Here is a 17872-nt window from a genome sequence, read left to right as displayed (position 1 = left end):
CCCCAACCATGTAGCTATTTTGAAGTTTTATGAAGGTTAAATACTTTATTGCTCCTTTGTGTATCTTAGAATAAAATAATGCAAAGAGAAGCTTTGCAGAAATACCAATGTATTTTTGAGTAACTGTGAAACCTTTGCCTATGTCTAAGTTGCATAATAGCAAATCTCATCTGCAGAATTTTTCCTAGTTCTTTCTTATCTTAAGGTACAGTATAGCTTTGTTAATCTCTCTATTCCATCACTTAATTTTTAAGTGGTGGGAGCATCCACATGCTCACCTTAGAGCACGAGTTACCTCATGTAATCCTTTTTTGAAAGAGACTATAGGGTATTCAGTAATTGGACATCTGTTATCCCATTTCTGCTTTTTCTCTCTGTTTTTTCTGTTCACTACTTTCCCCATTACTATTAAGATGATTTGGACACTGTTTAGAATACTGCTTTACCATTTATGGTTTTTGCTGTGTTACAACACATTGGTGAAACCAGCAGCTCCTGGGAATATGGCTTTTATACCTGCTGGTTGGCCGACTTGAGCAATAAGTAGTTATTTTCTAATGACTGGCAAGTAGTTTCAAAATACATTCTTGCTCTTACTCAGTTTCGTTTAGGTGAATCAAACATGGGAATATTCTAAGTGGAAACAGATAGACCTGTATGCATGCATTCATCTGATGGCAGACTATAAAGAATTGGTTCAGTGGCTTACTACAGTTGTCCATACTGTTTCTCCAGTTCTCAAGGATTAAACCCATTGAACTGCATGTTCGTGCATATGATCCCAGAGCAGAACAAATGTAAGGAAAGGTCTCTTCATAATTACAGGCTTGGTAGACACATCTCTGAAACCAAATACATGGAGAAAACTCAGTTACTAGGGAGCAGACATTTAGAAGTGCTAAACCCTGGAGGTATTTAAAAGCTGTGTAGATCTCTTGTTTAGCGACATGGTTTAGCAGTAGGCAGTGTCAGGTTTACAGTTGGACTCTATGATCTTAAAGGTCTTTTCCAACGTAAGTGATTCTACGCTGACTTGCAAAGGAAAGTCAGGCAAAATACATATTATTGCATAATAACTGATGAAAAATATTGACATGAATAAAACATACTTAGCACCTAAAAAATGCCTTTGTTTATGCACTGCTTTTCATTTTTAATTTTCAAAATGTTGTGTGGAGATTCGCAAGTAGAATGAGCTCAATTACGCACATGGGAAAATCAATACTTTGCATATTTAAACTTGTCGACAAGGAGAAGTGAAGCATGAGCAAAAATACCTTCTGATTCATATGGATGTTACTGGTGCCTATTGCCGAATTTTAGTGTGGTGGAGGCATGACTTTCAAAAACACAGTTCCTTAGCTTCTATGCACTGCTGATCCAAATGAGTGGGATACTTTATATTAGGATGTTTTGGTCCATATTTGGACTCCCTCTGTACAACATCTATCATAATTTCCTACCTTGTAGAAAGGAATAGGGTTCACCACAGCATGGCATTTCTCGAACACTGTACCCTTCTTGGTAAGAATGGAGCAATGAGTCTCAGCAGATATTTCTAATGAAAGTAAAATGTGGACATTAAACAGAAAAAAATAAAAAAAAGGAAAAAAATAAAAATAATTTGGAAAAAAAAAGTCTGGACACACCACTGTAGTTGAGCTTTTGGCAATGATGAACAAAAGGGCAGCTTCTTAGCTTGTTAGCTTGCAGACTATACTTTAGACTATACTTTTGCTCAAACAGCTCAGTAGAGCTTTTTGTTTTGTTAAACCAATAGCAACAGAGACTTGAGAAGGCAAAAATTTAATTCACAGCACTTCTGAGCAAGATATCCATGGACACTGCAATTTCACTGGAATATCACCAAATGCCTCTCATTTATAATCTCAATCCCAGATCTCTAGATCTATGCTATATAAGCATATATACTAGACAGGCTGAGAAAGTTCGGGCTGTTCAGCCTGGAGAAGAGAAGGCTGCGTGGAGACCTCATAGCAGCCTTCTAGTATCTGAAGGGGGCCTATAAGGATGATGGAGAGGGACTCTTCAATAGGGACTGTAGTGACAGGACAAGGGGTAACGGGTTAAAACTTAAACAGGGGAAGTTCAGATTAGATATAGGGAAGAAGTTCTTTACTGTGAGGGTGGTGAGGCACTGCAATAGGTTGCCCAAGAAAGCAGTATTCAAGGCCAGGCTGGACAGAGCCTTGGGTGACATGGTTTAGTGTAAGGTGTTCCTGCCCATGGCAGGGGGGTTGGAACTAGATGATCTTAAAGTCCTTTCCAACCCTAACTATTCTATGATTCTATGTATCCTAGACATCAGAAATATCTTGTTAGTGACAGAATTTGTGATGTTCAATTGTCTCAGTCTTTGCTCCTCTCAAACTCTCATTCACTTGGTATGGGCTTATGAAAGAGTCAGACAAGGATGGCTGGAGAGATCAGTTACAACAGGGTCATCTACTTACTGTTCAGTTGACTCAAAGCACAAGGGTCAGTATCTCTCTCTAAAGCAGGATGGCAATTTCCTGCCCTCCAGGAATCTACAAACAAGGAGGCTGTCCCTTCAGTGATATCCATGCTAGTCATGAAATCATCTGTAGTGTCTCCATTGTAATTGCCACACAAACCTAATAACATTAGAAATGCAAGGGATGGGGGGAAATTAAATAATGTACACAATGGTCTATGTTTCATTCTATAATAGTGAGAAAATGGATTCAAAAGTTCTATATGGACTGTCAATGAATACTATCGGTCAAGCAGCCAGAAAGAGAATCTTGATTATGTACACATTCAGTCACTGAGCCTCTGCTTCTTCAAGTTAAGACTGCCCACTTCAATGACAAATTCATAGAGAAGTTTTTGTCTTGTTTTTAGAAGAAAAGGCTTTTTTGGTGTTTTTAAATCATATGAAAGAGAAAGGCCATGAAATACTTTTGCAGTTATACGTTTTCTTATGTATATAATATCTGTAAAGACAAAGAATATACATTTAGACTCTTTTTAATGCCAAAGCCTCTCTGTAATTTCCTACAGACAATTATAATGCGGGATATGCCTTTGTGGCTAATATTGCTATGGAATAAAAATAAACACCTCCATCAGGTGCTGAGAAGCTTTTAAATTCTTAGGCTCATTATCTTTACAGTGATCATGTACTCTGTTCAAAGAACCGCATGCTCCAAGACGTAGAGACCACACAGACCAGTTTGTTACCTGTTCTTGTGAAGTAAAGCACATATTGAAAAAGGCACACATAAAACATGTGAAGTATTATACTATATGAAAAATGTCAACTATCTAATTTTTTGATTTCAAAGTTACTAGCAAAAGAAATATATTAATTTCTTAAAATTACTTTCAAATTCGCACTCCCTACATTTTTCTCCTTCACATGGGGACCAGATTTCTTACCTAGGGTTCTGTCTTTGAATTGTGGTCCAACTTTAACATAGGCCTGGAACACAGGTGATGTCTGAACTACAAGTTCGAGCCCGAAGGTTGTATACATTTGAATGTACATTGAGGACTGTCTGAAAATAGTGATGTCTCCTAAAAGAACAAGGAAATTTAGAAACAGAAATTTTGATGCATAGAATATTGCAAAGTAATTATTTCAATGCATATGTAAGTATTCTAGAATTCTATGAGTCACCTTCTTCCACACACAACTCTCCATAGAGGGACAGATGCAATGGGAAAGATTTTAAGCTTCCTCTAAAAACTCTGCTACTGGCAATTGTGAGAGAAGAGATGCTGGGCTGTGTAAACCAGACATTTAATATTATTTGGATTTTACATATATTCCCATTTCTTTACCTGATCTGTAAGGTAGCCGCTTAAGTTCATCATCGTCAGTAAGGAGTTCATTCTGAGAAATCACAATTTTATCCTGTAAGAAAAGGACATGGAATAAGAAGTAATTATCTGTGCTGATGGTATTCATATGTTCTTTAACTTAAGCAACTGTATTGTCAGTAACTTATATAATAGGAAAACACTGACTCAAGCTTTTTCTCATGCTATCCCACATTGCTTTCAGTTTTCACTTTGAAAATACTCTAACTTCCTGAGCTGATGTGTCAGCTGAGATCTTTATTGCATACGTATGAACTGGAACGTATCTTTAGTACCTGTCCCCTACATTTTTTCAGTTCTGGCTACCAGCAATGATTTTAAGTATTATTTTGCTAATCTGGTTACTGAAATGCTGGATAGAACCTGTGGAGGGAATACTAACCTTTGTAGACAGGTAAATTACAGCAGTAAGTGATGTCTCAGAATGAGAATAACCGGACTTTTCATATACAGCCATTAGAGTTCCATTGTGTGGCAGGCTGGGACTCTGGAGGAAAATAGTGAAAAGGGAAGTCTGTGTCAGCATAACAATGATTTGTAGAATAAATCTCTGTCATAGGATGACCTCAGATTGTGTTCCAATAGGAAACCAAAGACAGATTCAAATATGTCCATTTGACATTGTGTATTTCTAGACTGCAGGAAATTACCTTCATAAGAACATAAGTGCAAACCCCATGGAACCTGTATGATCTAGAATCAAATGTGGTAACGAAGGAGCCTCCTTCCAGTGAACACCTTCCAGGGCAGGGCAAGTCTTTGCAGTTCCATTGACCCATTGTACATTTACTAAGGAAAACAAGAAATTCTGTGTGAGCTTATTCTCATACTAAGGCACTATTACCATCAGAGGATTTGATCCTTATGTCTGGAATTTTTGCTGTAGCTGATCAATATGCAAAATGCGTTAGTGAACACAGTGTAACATACATGTACATTCTGAAATTTTATTTCCACCTTTTTGAAATTTCTTTTTTTTACCCTCCAAAAACTCAAGCTACTTCCTAGTAATAGGAGATGTCATTTGTTTCACTTTTCCCCTTATGCTTTCAGTGCTTTTTTTTCTGTACGATTATCAGCTGAAGTCATTCATCTTAATTGAAAGTTGCTGAACTCTCATATGTATTGTCAGTAAACTTTCCTGAATAGACTAATCATGAGAAGTGTTCATTGTTACAATTCTGATGATCAAATTGCATTATTTATTCTTCTACTTATTAGAATTATGGTAGCAAGAGATGTAAAACACAAAAAATTATTCCAATTTAAAAAATAATTCAAAATAAAAAAAAAATTGTCATAATTATTTACCACTGCAAAACAGAAATTTTGTTTTTTGATTTGGTATCAGAAACGCTGAGATTGCAAGGAAGAAACTGAAAACACTGGGTATTCATTTTGTACTAATTTTACTTCCACTTTCATAAGGGAGATAAAAATGCTACTGTTTTGTGTGGCCTAAAGGAGCATTTATATTTGTACAGATTAATCTGGAATGAGACATGTACATCTTCAATTACAGATAATACGATTTGTGGCATTCCAAGAAGGTGGCCTTGGAGATGGTATGAAATCTTTGCAGCTCTGAAAAGTTAAGCTAAAACTTTCAATTGCTTCGTGAGGATGCTCTTTATCCTCTCATGAAAGTACCTGTTGCTACTCACCAGGTCCTACATGCTGCTATCATTGTCTCACCGGGAGCATATGTTTTCCCATTCAGTGTACATGGACACTGCTTAATGTGAACACATGTTCGATTCTTTGAGATGTCATCAAGAACTGTTCCTGCCAAAGACAGTAAACAAAATAATAAATACTTTTCCATATCCTCACTTAGCACTAAAGATAATATAGCTTGAATGCCTTCCTAACTCAGCTTGAGAATGCTATTCTTGCACAGTCAGTGCCCATACTTAGAGATGTAATGTACAGGGCATTTTCTCTTAATTAAAATAAAACTGACTCTTTACAAGTGATAACAGCATTTGGCTACTTTGTTATATGAAAGTGCAGGCAATTGTCTTTATTTGAAATTTTAATTTAACTTGAAATAAGAGTGAGCTTGAATGTAATTTTTTCAAATTTTATACTTTGCTATAAGACTAATTAAATTGGAAATTTTGAAGAATGGACACCTTCTTTTTCCTAGAGTACTAAGTCTAGTTTTAAATATGTAGCTCAGAACAAATTACTTTTGACTACTCTAAAATGGTTATGATATTGATGTAAATACCCACAGCACAATAACCTTGGAAGATCACACACACACACACAAACACAGAGTATGCTAGAGATTGGAAGGGACCTCGAAAGATCATCTAGTCCAATCCCCCTGCCGGAGCAGGAACACCTAGATAATGTTACACAGGAATGTGTCCAGGCGGGTTTTGAATGTCTCCAGGGAAGGAGACTCCACAACCTTCCTGGGCAGCCTGTTCCAGTGTTCTGTCACCCTCACTGAGAAGAGGTTTCTTCTCAAGTTTAAATGGAACCTCTTGTGTTCCAGTTTGTACCCATTACCCCTTGTCCTGTCATTGCTTGCCACTGAGTAGAGCCTGGCTCCATCCTCGTGACACTCCCCCTTTATATATTTATATACACTAATAAGGTCACCCCTCAGTCTCCTCTAAACTATAGAGACCCAGCTCCCTCAGTCTTTCCTCATAAGGGAGATGCTCCACTCCCTTAATCATCTTAGCTGCCCTGCACTGGACTCTCTCCAGCAGCTCCCTGTCCTTCTTGAACTGAGGGGCCCAGAACTGGACACAATATTCCAGATGGGGTCTCACCAGGGCAGAGTAGAGGGGAAGGAGAACCTCTCTCGACCTACTAACCGCCCCCCTTCTAATACACCCCAGGATGCCATTGGCCTTCTTGGCCACAAGGGCACAGTGTTGGCTCATAGTCATCCTGTCGTCCACTAGGACCCCCAGGTCCTTCTCCCCTACACTGCTCTCTAACAGGTCGTTTCCCAACCTATACTGGAACCTGGGGTTGTTCCTGCCCAGATGCAGGACTCTACACTTTCCCTTGTTATATTTCATCAAGTTATTCCCTGCCCATCTCTCCAGCCTGTCCAGGTCTCGCTGGATGGCAGCACAGCCTTCTGCTGTGTCAGCCACTCCTCCCAGTTTAGTGTCGTCAGCAAACTTGCTGATAGTACACTCAATTCCCTCATCTAAATCATTGATGAATATATTAAATAATACTGGTCCCAGTACTGACCCTTGAGGCACTCCACTAGTTACAGGCCTCCAACTAGACTCAGCCCCATAGACTACAACTCTGGCTTCTCTCCTTCAGCCAGTTCACAGTCCACCTCACTACCTGATCATCCAGACCACACTTCCTCAATTTAGCTGTGAGGATGCTGTGGGAGACTGTGTCAAATGCTTTGCTGAAGTCAAGGTAGACCACATCCACCGCTTTGCCATCATCCATCCACTGTGTTATTTCCTCATAAAAGGCTAAGAGATTGGTCAAACATGATTTCCCCTTGGTGAAGCCATGTTGACTGCCCCTCATAACCCTCTTATCCTTGATATGCCTTAAGATGGCACCAAGGATAAGGCGTTCCATCACTTTCCCAGGGATGGAGGTGAGGCTGACCGGCCTATAAGATAGTTGTGAAATTTCAAAAAACATTGCAAACAATAGTCAGTACTTTTTTTTTGCAGGAAATTAATTTTAAACTACTTTAAAGGGATTTTACTAAATGCCCAAACTATTGCAAAAATTCTCTGAAGTATGCTACCTCTTGCTTGTGCCCTGAAATGCTGGATACCTCTTTAGGGGAAGAAATTAATTAAAGCTTACTCAATGTATATTACAGCACAGAATTTCAAAAAGGCAGCATATAATAATTCCATCACATATTGAGGTTTTGTAAGGAAAACGCTTTCCCAGTCTGTTCTTGTAAATAGTGATCAAGGACCTTTAAGGACCATGACTACTCAAGACTTCAGTTATATTATGTTACATGAAAAATGGCAGTTCTAGCAACACAGTGCCCTGAAATGCACTGCTAGTTCATTATTAAGAAGTCTAGTACACTTGACTGGATATATGCCAGAAACATTTGTATGTGCCATTTAAGATACGATAAATACAGAATACCTTCTGGACAAAAGCAACCATAGGTACAGTGACTGGAACAGCTGTACTCTGGGTTGGAACAGGTTTTAATACATGGTGAGCCACATTCCTCATAGATTTGGTTGGCAGAACATTTTCCCACAGCTGCAACAAACAGTGAAAGTGTTAAGATTTTAAAGTGTAAACACATATCTCATCTACCACCTAGGATGGAGATCTTGTGATTTCTGGCACTAATGTTCTCTTATCCTGCTTTAATACTCAGTTCAATATTTGAATATTCATCATTACCACCATATTTACTCTAGCTTTTATTCATTCTTCATCCCTATTTATTAGAAACTCCTTTCAGAAGCTTCAAGAACAGCAAACAGGCTGTATTGCAGTCTAGTAAACTACCACAAACCAGATTTTCCGTAGTGCTTGAAGAATTTAAAGAATACAGCTCTTTGTCTTCTGTATAGCTCCTGCTTCTCAGACATGCTTTTCAGAATGCAGCTACCTAGAAATCTTAATATATGGAACATAGAACATATATAAATGTGATAAATTCAATCTTATCTGAAAGAGTAAAAATAAGTGAGGTAGGGAAACAGAGCCAGTTAGAGATGAGACTGACAAAGAAGTAATAAGGACTAAAAAATTAATTACCTTTGCTTATTTTGCATTGATTTACAAACTCTTAAATTCTTAAATTTTGATATGAGCTGCATCTCTGGTAATTTAATGTGTGAGTTGGTTTAGAAGTAACCTAAACTTAAGTCACTTTTGACTTTCTTTTTGTGATAAGCATATTCTCTTATAAAACAATGAATCCTGCTACATAGCACTGACTATAGATTGAAGTTTCATGTTGATTTAGAAGGACTGCAAGAAAATTAATCAGAACTTTGATAGTAAATAGGCACTTGAAAGAAAAGTGTGTCTAATCATGTACAGCTTGGAGAGTAATAGAAGATTTGCTTCTTATTTTTTTCCAGTCATTAGCTGTAAGTAAAAAGGCCAAGCATCTGAAAATGGACTACTGAAAATCTCCTGTGAATAAAAGGGGCTATGGCAATTGTTAGCAAAATAGGTTCAAAGACTTCAGAGGCCCTTTAAAAGTTTTTTCCTTTGAAATTTCCATGCTCTTCTTCTTAAGACTTTACCAAAAGACAGTGTTACTCTTAAGAAAATAATATGATTCAAGACATTAGAGACAGTTTATTTCATTATCACTTAATCCTCATTCGTACACAGAGTGTGTAAGATATAGCAAGGTTAAGTAAACTCTCCTATGAATAAAATGATTGAACTTACAGCAGAAGTTTTCAGTTCTCCAGTTGAATACCATTTGATGGGACATAGCACACTGCCTTGAATACTCTGACAGTGTAGGGCAAGTGCAATTCTTTTGTCCTGGTTCACTGCAGTCCTGCATATCAAGCTGGCAACGAACGACAAACCCATCCTTTGGCACACTGCATGTTGGCGATACCAAGTTAAGTAGCTGAGAGCAGATCATGGCCTAAATAAAAAGAAAATTGTTCTTAGTAGTGTTTTCACCATGTGAAAACCACAGTATAACATCATTGCTAGTTATGATTTTCTTGTTGGTTTCTTTTCTGTTTTCCCTTACAGTTTAGTAATATGTATCTGACTTAAAATGCATGAGAAATTCATTAATAGAAGGGAATATAAATCCGTTGTATAATTGAAGGACTTGATGTGCTGAATTAGTTCCACATCTCATTAAGCTGAAAAGGAATTAATTCCTTCTGTACTATCAGTCCCCCTAAAAGTGGCTGAGAACGCTACAGGCAGGGAGGGTGTCATCTCATAGAGATTCAGCTTCAGGACAAAGATCCCCGATGTGACAACAACAACGTTCATTCCTCTGTGAGCAAACTTTTGATATGTTTGTGTTGCCTATCACATTGCCCACTGCAGTATAAGGCCTCAAAGAGAAAAAATGTAAAAAGATTAAACCTCCCAGGCAATAGAAGCTCTTCACCCGATCAAAGTAATTTTTCAATGTGAACACAAGTAATATTTACAACCCGCTTCTTCAATAAAGAATCTTCCTCACACGACCCACAGAAATTCCTGTCCTTTTTTCTTGCTCTTCATGCGGAAGGGATGTCACAAAACTAATGTTTCTGTTTTCCTGTTCTGGGAAAAGGAGAATCTCAGACTGGATAGGGCTTTGAGCAACCTCATCTAGTGGAGGGTGTCCCTGCCCACAGGAGGGGGTTGAAACTAAATGATCTTTAAGGTCCCTTTCAACACAAACCATTCTGTGAATCTCTGAATTCCAGCTGGCTCTTCCTCTGTAGTAGAAACCGTAACTTTTTAGCAAGAGGAATGGTTTCTATGTTCTAACTAAGAGATTCTTGGGTTGCTAGAAAAATAAGATGAAACTGTTAAGGCAAAAAGAAGAAAGTCTCCTATTTTAAGAGAGAAATTTTTAAGAATTCTGTAATTACTAGTAACCTGTATACTATATACAAGTATATGAGAATTGCAAAGTAAGATCATATTCTTGTGAAGAAACACAAACAGAACCAAAGAACATGATCACTCTATGTAAAATTACAGAGGATAGCAATGAGTACTTGCCATTAGATATATGGTGACTTTATGACCTCCTAGGTAGAAAAAATAGTGAGAGAAATTGTGCAGTTTCCATTTCCTCAGCCTGGTAGATCTATGCAGGAGATACTCCAAACCAACTAGGACACTGGCCTGGACAACCTGCTCTAGCTGACCCTACTTGAGCAGAGGGGTTTGACTAGGTGATCTGAAGAGATCCCTTCTATGCTAAACCACTCTATGATTCTGTAAAATCTGTGTGGGAATGCAAAATCTGTGTGGGAATGTCTGGTAAAACAACAGGATCGTCCTAATTAGGATTATCAATATGTTATAGGTATTCTTGAACGTCTCAAGTCTGTACAGCTTATAATGTCAGGTCTCTTGTTATTTATTTAATTAAAAGTTCTTTGACTGGTTCCAAAAATTTCCTGGGATGACTTGCATGAAATTTCAGAAAGCTGTGGGCTAAGCGCTCTTAGGTTTAGATGACTGATATGAATGCAGCCTCAAAAATGCCCAAGGGCTTTTTTTTCAAAATGTATTTTAATGCAAAGAACTCCTTTTCTTTCTTATGTCATTCCATACAAATTTTGACATTACCCATTTTCACGGAAGTCAGTTTTATGCCTCTCCATTATTGGTTTCTATCTTTGTACCTCTGTTAAGAATCATGCTGCAGAAAAGCAAAGAAGATCTTTCTTACATATTTTTTGTGAGGAACGGGGGAAATTGATATCTCCTCAGACAGGCAGATCTCCGATGGATCATCCATTTTTTGTAATGCAGCAAATTTATATGTATCCAGCAATTTACCTGTAAATTGAACATTTGTATTTTGTCAGGCAAAAGCCCACATGGACATTGTTTATTGCTGTGAGGGAGAAAACTCAGATTCTACTCTTTGATTGTGCAATATCCTACTAATTAGTCTACCTGATAAATAACTACCTGTTTCACCCTTTACCTGGAGTCTATTCAGTAAAGCATACTTTTATCACCTTGATGGTTTCTCTGAGCCATTTCCTAATATATCATACCTACTATCTTACATGATGCCAGATGCTACTGTTTTCCTGCCAGCTGTGTTATCTTTCACCAGCTAGTAACGTGTCTTCTCCTCATCCCCATTCTAATGTTTTCCCTTACATGTAGGGCTAAACTCATCACAACCCCAAAAATACTGTATACTTTTTAGAATTCTCTTCTGTGATGTGTCTAGATAACTGCATCTGGCAGTGTTGATCCGAGATTAGTCTACTGTGAAATTTAATGCCCCCACACTGGCACTGGAGTTCAGAGTAGCAGTGTGCTTTTAAAGCTAATCTTCTGAACATCCCCACTCCGTGTAATTTTATTTCCATTGTGGAGCTCCTTTAAGGTGAAAAATAAAGCAGAAGATGTGCTCCAAGAGCATGTGTAACGATCTCCCAGTGATAATGGGCATTAGTTCAACAGATTAGAGTGACTCTGAAGTGAACCCCCCAAACTACATAGAGTGCTGATGTCAAGTACTTGCACCAACTATTTTGTTCTAAAGATCCATCCTTACTGGAAACATTACTTGTTAATGTTCTTGTTCACTATGTTCTTTTTATTGTAGCCTCATTCTTACTTCTGCCTAATGTAATTATTTCACTTACTGTGCCTTGCTATACAACTAGACTGCTCTGAAAGTTAGGTGAGAGAGTAGACCTTATCACAGTTTTCTGAAATATAAGATTCCTTACCACTTGTCTGAGGACCCCATACCAAATTATACTGTGTAGCATAATCAAATGACAAGTATGTTGGTGACATATAGGTGTGCTTTACTCAATTCTGAAAAACTTGAGTGAGCAGTTAGAGCAAAGTTAGTACAGTATTCAGTTTCCACCTTGACTCAGTTTAACTAGCTGTCCTTCCACGCAATATGTCCTTAGAGCTTACCTTCACTCACAAATTCATTCAATTCATAACCATCATAATTTCCACACATTCCACAGGTTTTCCCCATATATTTTTTTTCAGTCAAAACCTAAAACAAAGCAAAGCAATATATTTAAAAGGATCACCCTAAGTAAAATTATCTATAAAGCATTACTTTTCTCAAACACATTCAGTTCAAGGATCCAATTAAAGGTGATCCTCCTCATTACTTTCAGTGACTTGGCTAGAAGAAACATTTTGGAAGCAGTAACTTCTTTTACCAAATAGGCAAGTAGTGATTGTTGTGATTTTTTTAATTTAGGAAAAAAATAAAAGGCATTTGCAGAGATTTGAAGGGAATGATATTCTAAGGAACCAGAAAAATAGAAAAGGAAATGATGCTGTTGCCTTGCTCATATCTTTGTTGATAGAGCATGAATTTCAGGTTCATTGTCTTAAGAAGTTGAAAGTTACAGAAAGAATAACTGGTTTCAGAAGGTTATTCAATTATTTACTGCTCTGGAGAATAAAGTGGTTATACTACTACTACTGGCTACAATCAATGCATTTTTATAAAAACCTTAGATCAGAGGAAATAATTTGATTGTAGGTAGGATACAGAGCATACCAATTGCAGTAGCATTTCCTGTTATATGTGTGATAGCAATGTTGATAAATCTCCAATACAACCTCTCACATAACAATCTCTCTGTTTTAGCATAGAATTCAGTGTCTTTTGTGGCAAGGAGACTATGTGATTTCTCACACTGAGGAAATGTATCCTCTTCTCTAAAATATATCAGTCATTTTGGAGGGAAAACATGACAAGATTCAGAAAAAGAAAAAAAAAGAGCTGGTAAAAGCACCACATGTTTGAAAAAGAAAAAAAAAGATGTGGGGGGAAGCATAGTAGAAATGACAAGACTAAGGCATATACTATGCATAAAGAAATTCTGAACAACTTTAAATAACTTCAACAGCTCTTTAGCAAAACTTTTTAGCTGCTGGAATAGCTTGAGGAAAGTTTAAAATTTGTGAAAGCACCCACAAATCTCAACATTGGTGGCTTTAGTTACATACCAAAGCTGGAAGTTAAAGGAACACGCAGATATAAAAAGCCAAGATGTTTTTTTCAAGGTAAATGGATGAAGCAGGAAAAGAATAAATATCCAAATAGTAAACACATGCAAAAAGCACCCATTAAGCTTAAAGACATCTTCTCATTACAGTAAATCAGTGAGCATTTTCTCTTCTGCTTTATGAGAAGATTTTACTAACCATGAGATAGTCATCATTGTTCCACATGACAATTAGCTCCATCTCCATCAGTTTGGCCACCAGACGAATGTTGCGTCCATAAGGTGCTATTTGAATTCCATTGCTGGTGTAAGGCAACTTAATGACACTGTAATAAGGCAAGAAGAGAAACTGACCATCTCATACCATTATTAAGCAGGTACTAGTTATCTTTTCTGGATCTAACACATATATAATCTGAGTACTTGCAGCAACATAGATTTTTTTCCTTTGTAACTGTAGCATTTCAAGATACATTAAAATTTCTCTTGACTGAAAAATCAGTGTCAACAGTTTCATAGAAGAATCTCAAGGAGACAGTTGCATAGTCAGTATACTAGTGAAAATGTTTGCACAGCACTTGGCATCTTCACTTGGTTTGGGTTTATTAGGGTATAGGTAAGGTATATGTTTCAAGAACTTGTAACAATACAGTTTGTGTGGTAGTATTATTTTGATTACCCTGAAAAGCTTACAGTCTGTTAATATAGCAATTATTGCTATAACTGAAACCTGACAAGGTTAGAGAAACCCGTTATGGGAATGTTGTAGCAAAATTAGGTTTTCATCCTTGCAGCTGAATTCTAGTGCTACAAACTAACAACATTAAAGACAAAATATATTTTGCTAAATAGTCAGTAAGCATGTGATATAATCAGAGAAAAGCTGGTTGGAAAGGACCTTCTGAAGTTGCCCAGGCCAGACTTCTACCTGAAGAAGGGCTATGTGCAGCACTAGACCAGGTCAGCCAAAGCCTTTGGTTCTTGTGAATGTAGGATAAAAATTTAAAATGCAGATCATTTGGTTAGGTCCACAGTTTTATATAGTTTTCCTGAGACATTAACTGGTAAAGAAAGTTTTTCTTAATAAATACAATTTGCTAAAATAAGGTATAGCTTCAAGATCTCTTTTTGTCATGATGGTTATTATACCCAGGTAAGTGTAAGAAGATACAGACAATCCACACTCAAGTTTATTTCCTGTACCCACATATACTCACAGACAAAAATTCAAGCCTGTCTATCTGATAAAAATGCTGAAAACTTCCAATGAAACATTTCCTTCTATGGGAGCATTTTGTTTAGAAGAATGAATGATGCAGAACCCAAAGTTTCCCATCAGTGTAATTCCTCAGTAAAACAGCTGTTTTCTGGACATAGTAATCCTTGGAATAATGTATACAGACAGCGGTCTCATCCACAAGGGCCTTTTTGTGAGCCCTTCTGATATTTCTCTATTGGTTGTACAGTTCAAAGTTTCTCTTATAACCTACATATCATCTTTAGCATAGAGGGTTCAGAGTTATCTAAGTCTCAAAAAAAAAATGAGCTCTAAGCAAAACACAGGAATTTCAACTAGTATCTACTAAAAGGTATAAGCTGTTCTTGTAGTAGAGGCATATGCATATGAAAACTGGCAGTACATAGGAGACTAGTTTCAATGTGAGAACTGTTTTGGTTTGGGAAGGTTATTAGTTTATCCCTTTACAGAAAATAAGCCTGATTCAAATAGCTGCAAATGAAATACTCATCTATAGAGTGTGAATGCTTGAAAGGAAGAAATGGGAGTAGAGTCATCAGGTGTACTAACTTCTGTAATTTGTTGATTCATTTTTGATACAAAGTAGTCTTCTTTAGTGTGACTGCTATATATATGACCCTCTGCTGTCTTTAAACATGTTTTTTCTCATTAATTGCAGAATCTTACCCAACATTCCTGACAGAAATGCTGCCTTTCTCAACAATGACAACAGAAGGTCCCAGCTCAATAATGATCCTTGCAATTTTTTTGTCCAGCCCACGGCGGAACTGTATATTGAAGTCAGGGCTGGCTTCATCACACACAGTTGCAAAGATATAGTTGCAAGTGCCAGTGAAGTCATACTGGTATTTATCAAAGGTGGAAAAATGCCCTCCGCCCCAGGTAGAACAGGAATCCTTGCTCAGAACTATAAAAGTGAAAGAGAAAAGTGGATTTAGGTCTCCTAACATTTTGATTGCTGTTTCAGTTATAAATAGCAAGAAAAGCTATTTATACTCAGATTAATTATCTAAGATTATACTCAGATTAATTATCTAAGCAAAATCCTAGACTATTTTTTTTTTTTTTACAACCTCAAAATTTTAAATCAGGAAGTGGGAATCAGAGCAATATTCTTATTTACTGTAATTGGAGAAGACCTTCTAGCTTGGGAAACACACTTCCATCTCCTTCATGGAATATATAAATGTTTATCTTCTTACTTCAGTCTGCACAATCTGTTTGCAGAGGTGAAAGCTTGCTACTGGAAAAAACTTTAACATTTCAGGCACAGTTGCAAAGCTATATATGGCATTACTGTATCATGATTCATTGTACAGTCAGATCACTAGATGTCAGAAAACAGTCTTCAAAGCCCAGCTTGCAAGTCTCCACTATTTTGGGTCTGTTTCTGTGAAAAAGTTCCAGCCAGCTTTGTAAATACATGGAATGTTTCGATCAGTTTTCATTTTTAAAAAGTAATCACTTTTCATCTAAATGGACAGATTTTAGGAGGTTGAAATAAATCATTGGAAAAAAAATAACTCTAGCACTTAATGTTAGATATTTCTATACCTACTTAAAGCATTTGAACTGTCCCTCTGAAAATGACAGAATTACTGAAGTCAGTAAAATCATGCCCAGACTCAGTTACTTTTCATTTTTTAATTATTTTTGCTTTTAGAGTTATATGAAGCTCAGGTATCTTCGAATATATCTTAGAAGCATAAAGTATCAGGAAAATTTTGCAAAGTTTACCTGCAATTTTTATTCTCTGCTCTCTTAAAGAGTGGTATTGGTTTTATTCAGATCAAGTAGAAAATACTGTTTCCCAGTGAGCTGTTACCTGTTGGCAAAAAGTACTCCTCTTCCATACTTCTGTGCTGTCCAGAACGTCTGACTGGAAAATAGGAATTGGCTAATTGTTACTGATTCTTCATGCCCAACTCTAGCTAGTGTAATATACTGTGCTGTACTAACCAGCAAATCCCAGCTTTTTCAGAGTGTGTCAAGAAATGATTAGCTGGGGCTGCACAATGGTCAGAGTGCAATAGGAGCCCCTTCCGATAAATGTAGGTGTATTTGTTTTTATTTAAATATTATTACAGAAAAATATGGCAGGAATGTCAATAACTCAAGATATTTAACACTAGATTCTATACTTGTCTTTTGAGTTCAGTTTTATTAAGTGATACCTAGATTTTCCTTTACTTTGTGTATATCCATGCCCTACTGTTCCTCTTGTTGTAAAAACAGAAAGAAGACAGAGATGACTTGCTGAATTTTATTATTTTTTTGTCTGGTCACAAATTCAACTATTTTTACCTATAGGATGAACTTCATGTAGCTTTTCTATGCATATGCTGAATGAGAATTCACTTAATTCAAGCCACACTCTGCTTCTCATTATAATAAATTTGCATTTTATAGAATTCTTTTGTTCTAGATCTCTGCATTTTCCCTAAACTAGATTAACAGTTTCACTATCAACCACTGAAATGCAGCAACTTTTGCAGTACAGAGTTGCTTTTTACCAGTAGGCAACAGTAAAGCACAGTATTTTAATATAAAATATTAAGATTATGGAATCCTAGGAAGAATGTCTGTAAATAGAATATGATAATGCGCAGAATACTAGGACTGATATACACATTTATTTTAGAAAAGATCTAGTAGGGGAACAGCACACCCTGTATGTATGTTATCATGATGACATTTGTTCATTCTTGTCATGGATGTGGGAAACTAAATGTTTAATGAACTAAATTTAAATTGAAAAGTCAGTGCCTCACGTTTCTTCAGAAAAGAACATGTGAAAAGTTGTATTAGTTCTGACCAAGTGTTGATGTAGCTTGCTTATTTTATTTCCAGCAGTGATCATCAGGAGACTGCCGAAGAGAAGAGTACTATCAGGTCAGGCATGCATGCTTCTGCAGATACTCTTCAATCTACAATTATTTTCAGTTCAGGGTATTTTGTGAGGCTGGGATTTGTCTGCTTAACCTCCTTGTGCTCTGACTTCCAAGTACTTGTCCAGCCTCCTTTTGAATCAAAGCAAAATTTCTTTGTAACAGAAAATACCACAATCACTACTGTCAAATGTTACCACTTTAAT

The 17872-nt window shown here is 36.9% G+C and overlaps 1 protein-coding gene across 1 annotated transcript in view; it reads right to left on the bottom strand.

The window, feature by feature from the left end:
* The window catches only part of MUC6 (mucin 6, oligomeric mucus/gel-forming), a 70396-nt gene that overhangs the window by 27368 nt on the left and 25156 nt on the right, over positions 1-17872 (bottom strand). The window contains 14 exon segments of the mRNA XM_061464246.1: positions 710-842; positions 1464-1558; positions 2475-2636; positions 3424-3561; positions 3829-3901; positions 4250-4354; positions 4518-4656; positions 5532-5652; positions 7984-8106; positions 9262-9469; positions 11240-11349; positions 12463-12550; positions 13720-13846; positions 15445-15685. Coding sequence (XP_061320230.1) covers positions 710-842; positions 1464-1558; positions 2475-2636; positions 3424-3561; positions 3829-3901; positions 4250-4354; positions 4518-4656; positions 5532-5652; positions 7984-8106; positions 9262-9469; positions 11240-11349; positions 12463-12550; positions 13720-13846; positions 15445-15685 — 1863 coding nt within the window.

This window comes from Pezoporus flaviventris, unplaced genomic scaffold (assembly GCF_033815535.1).
Source record: "Pezoporus flaviventris isolate CSIRO_AGI_PZ_B2104156 unplaced genomic scaffold, CSIRO_AGI_Pfla_v1 ptg000036l, whole genome shotgun sequence".
Taxonomy (NCBI): domain Eukaryota; kingdom Metazoa; phylum Chordata; class Aves; order Psittaciformes; family Psittacidae; genus Pezoporus; species Pezoporus flaviventris.
The sequence above is the reverse complement of the archived record's forward strand: the minus strand, read 5'-3'. Positions and strand labels throughout refer to the sequence as shown.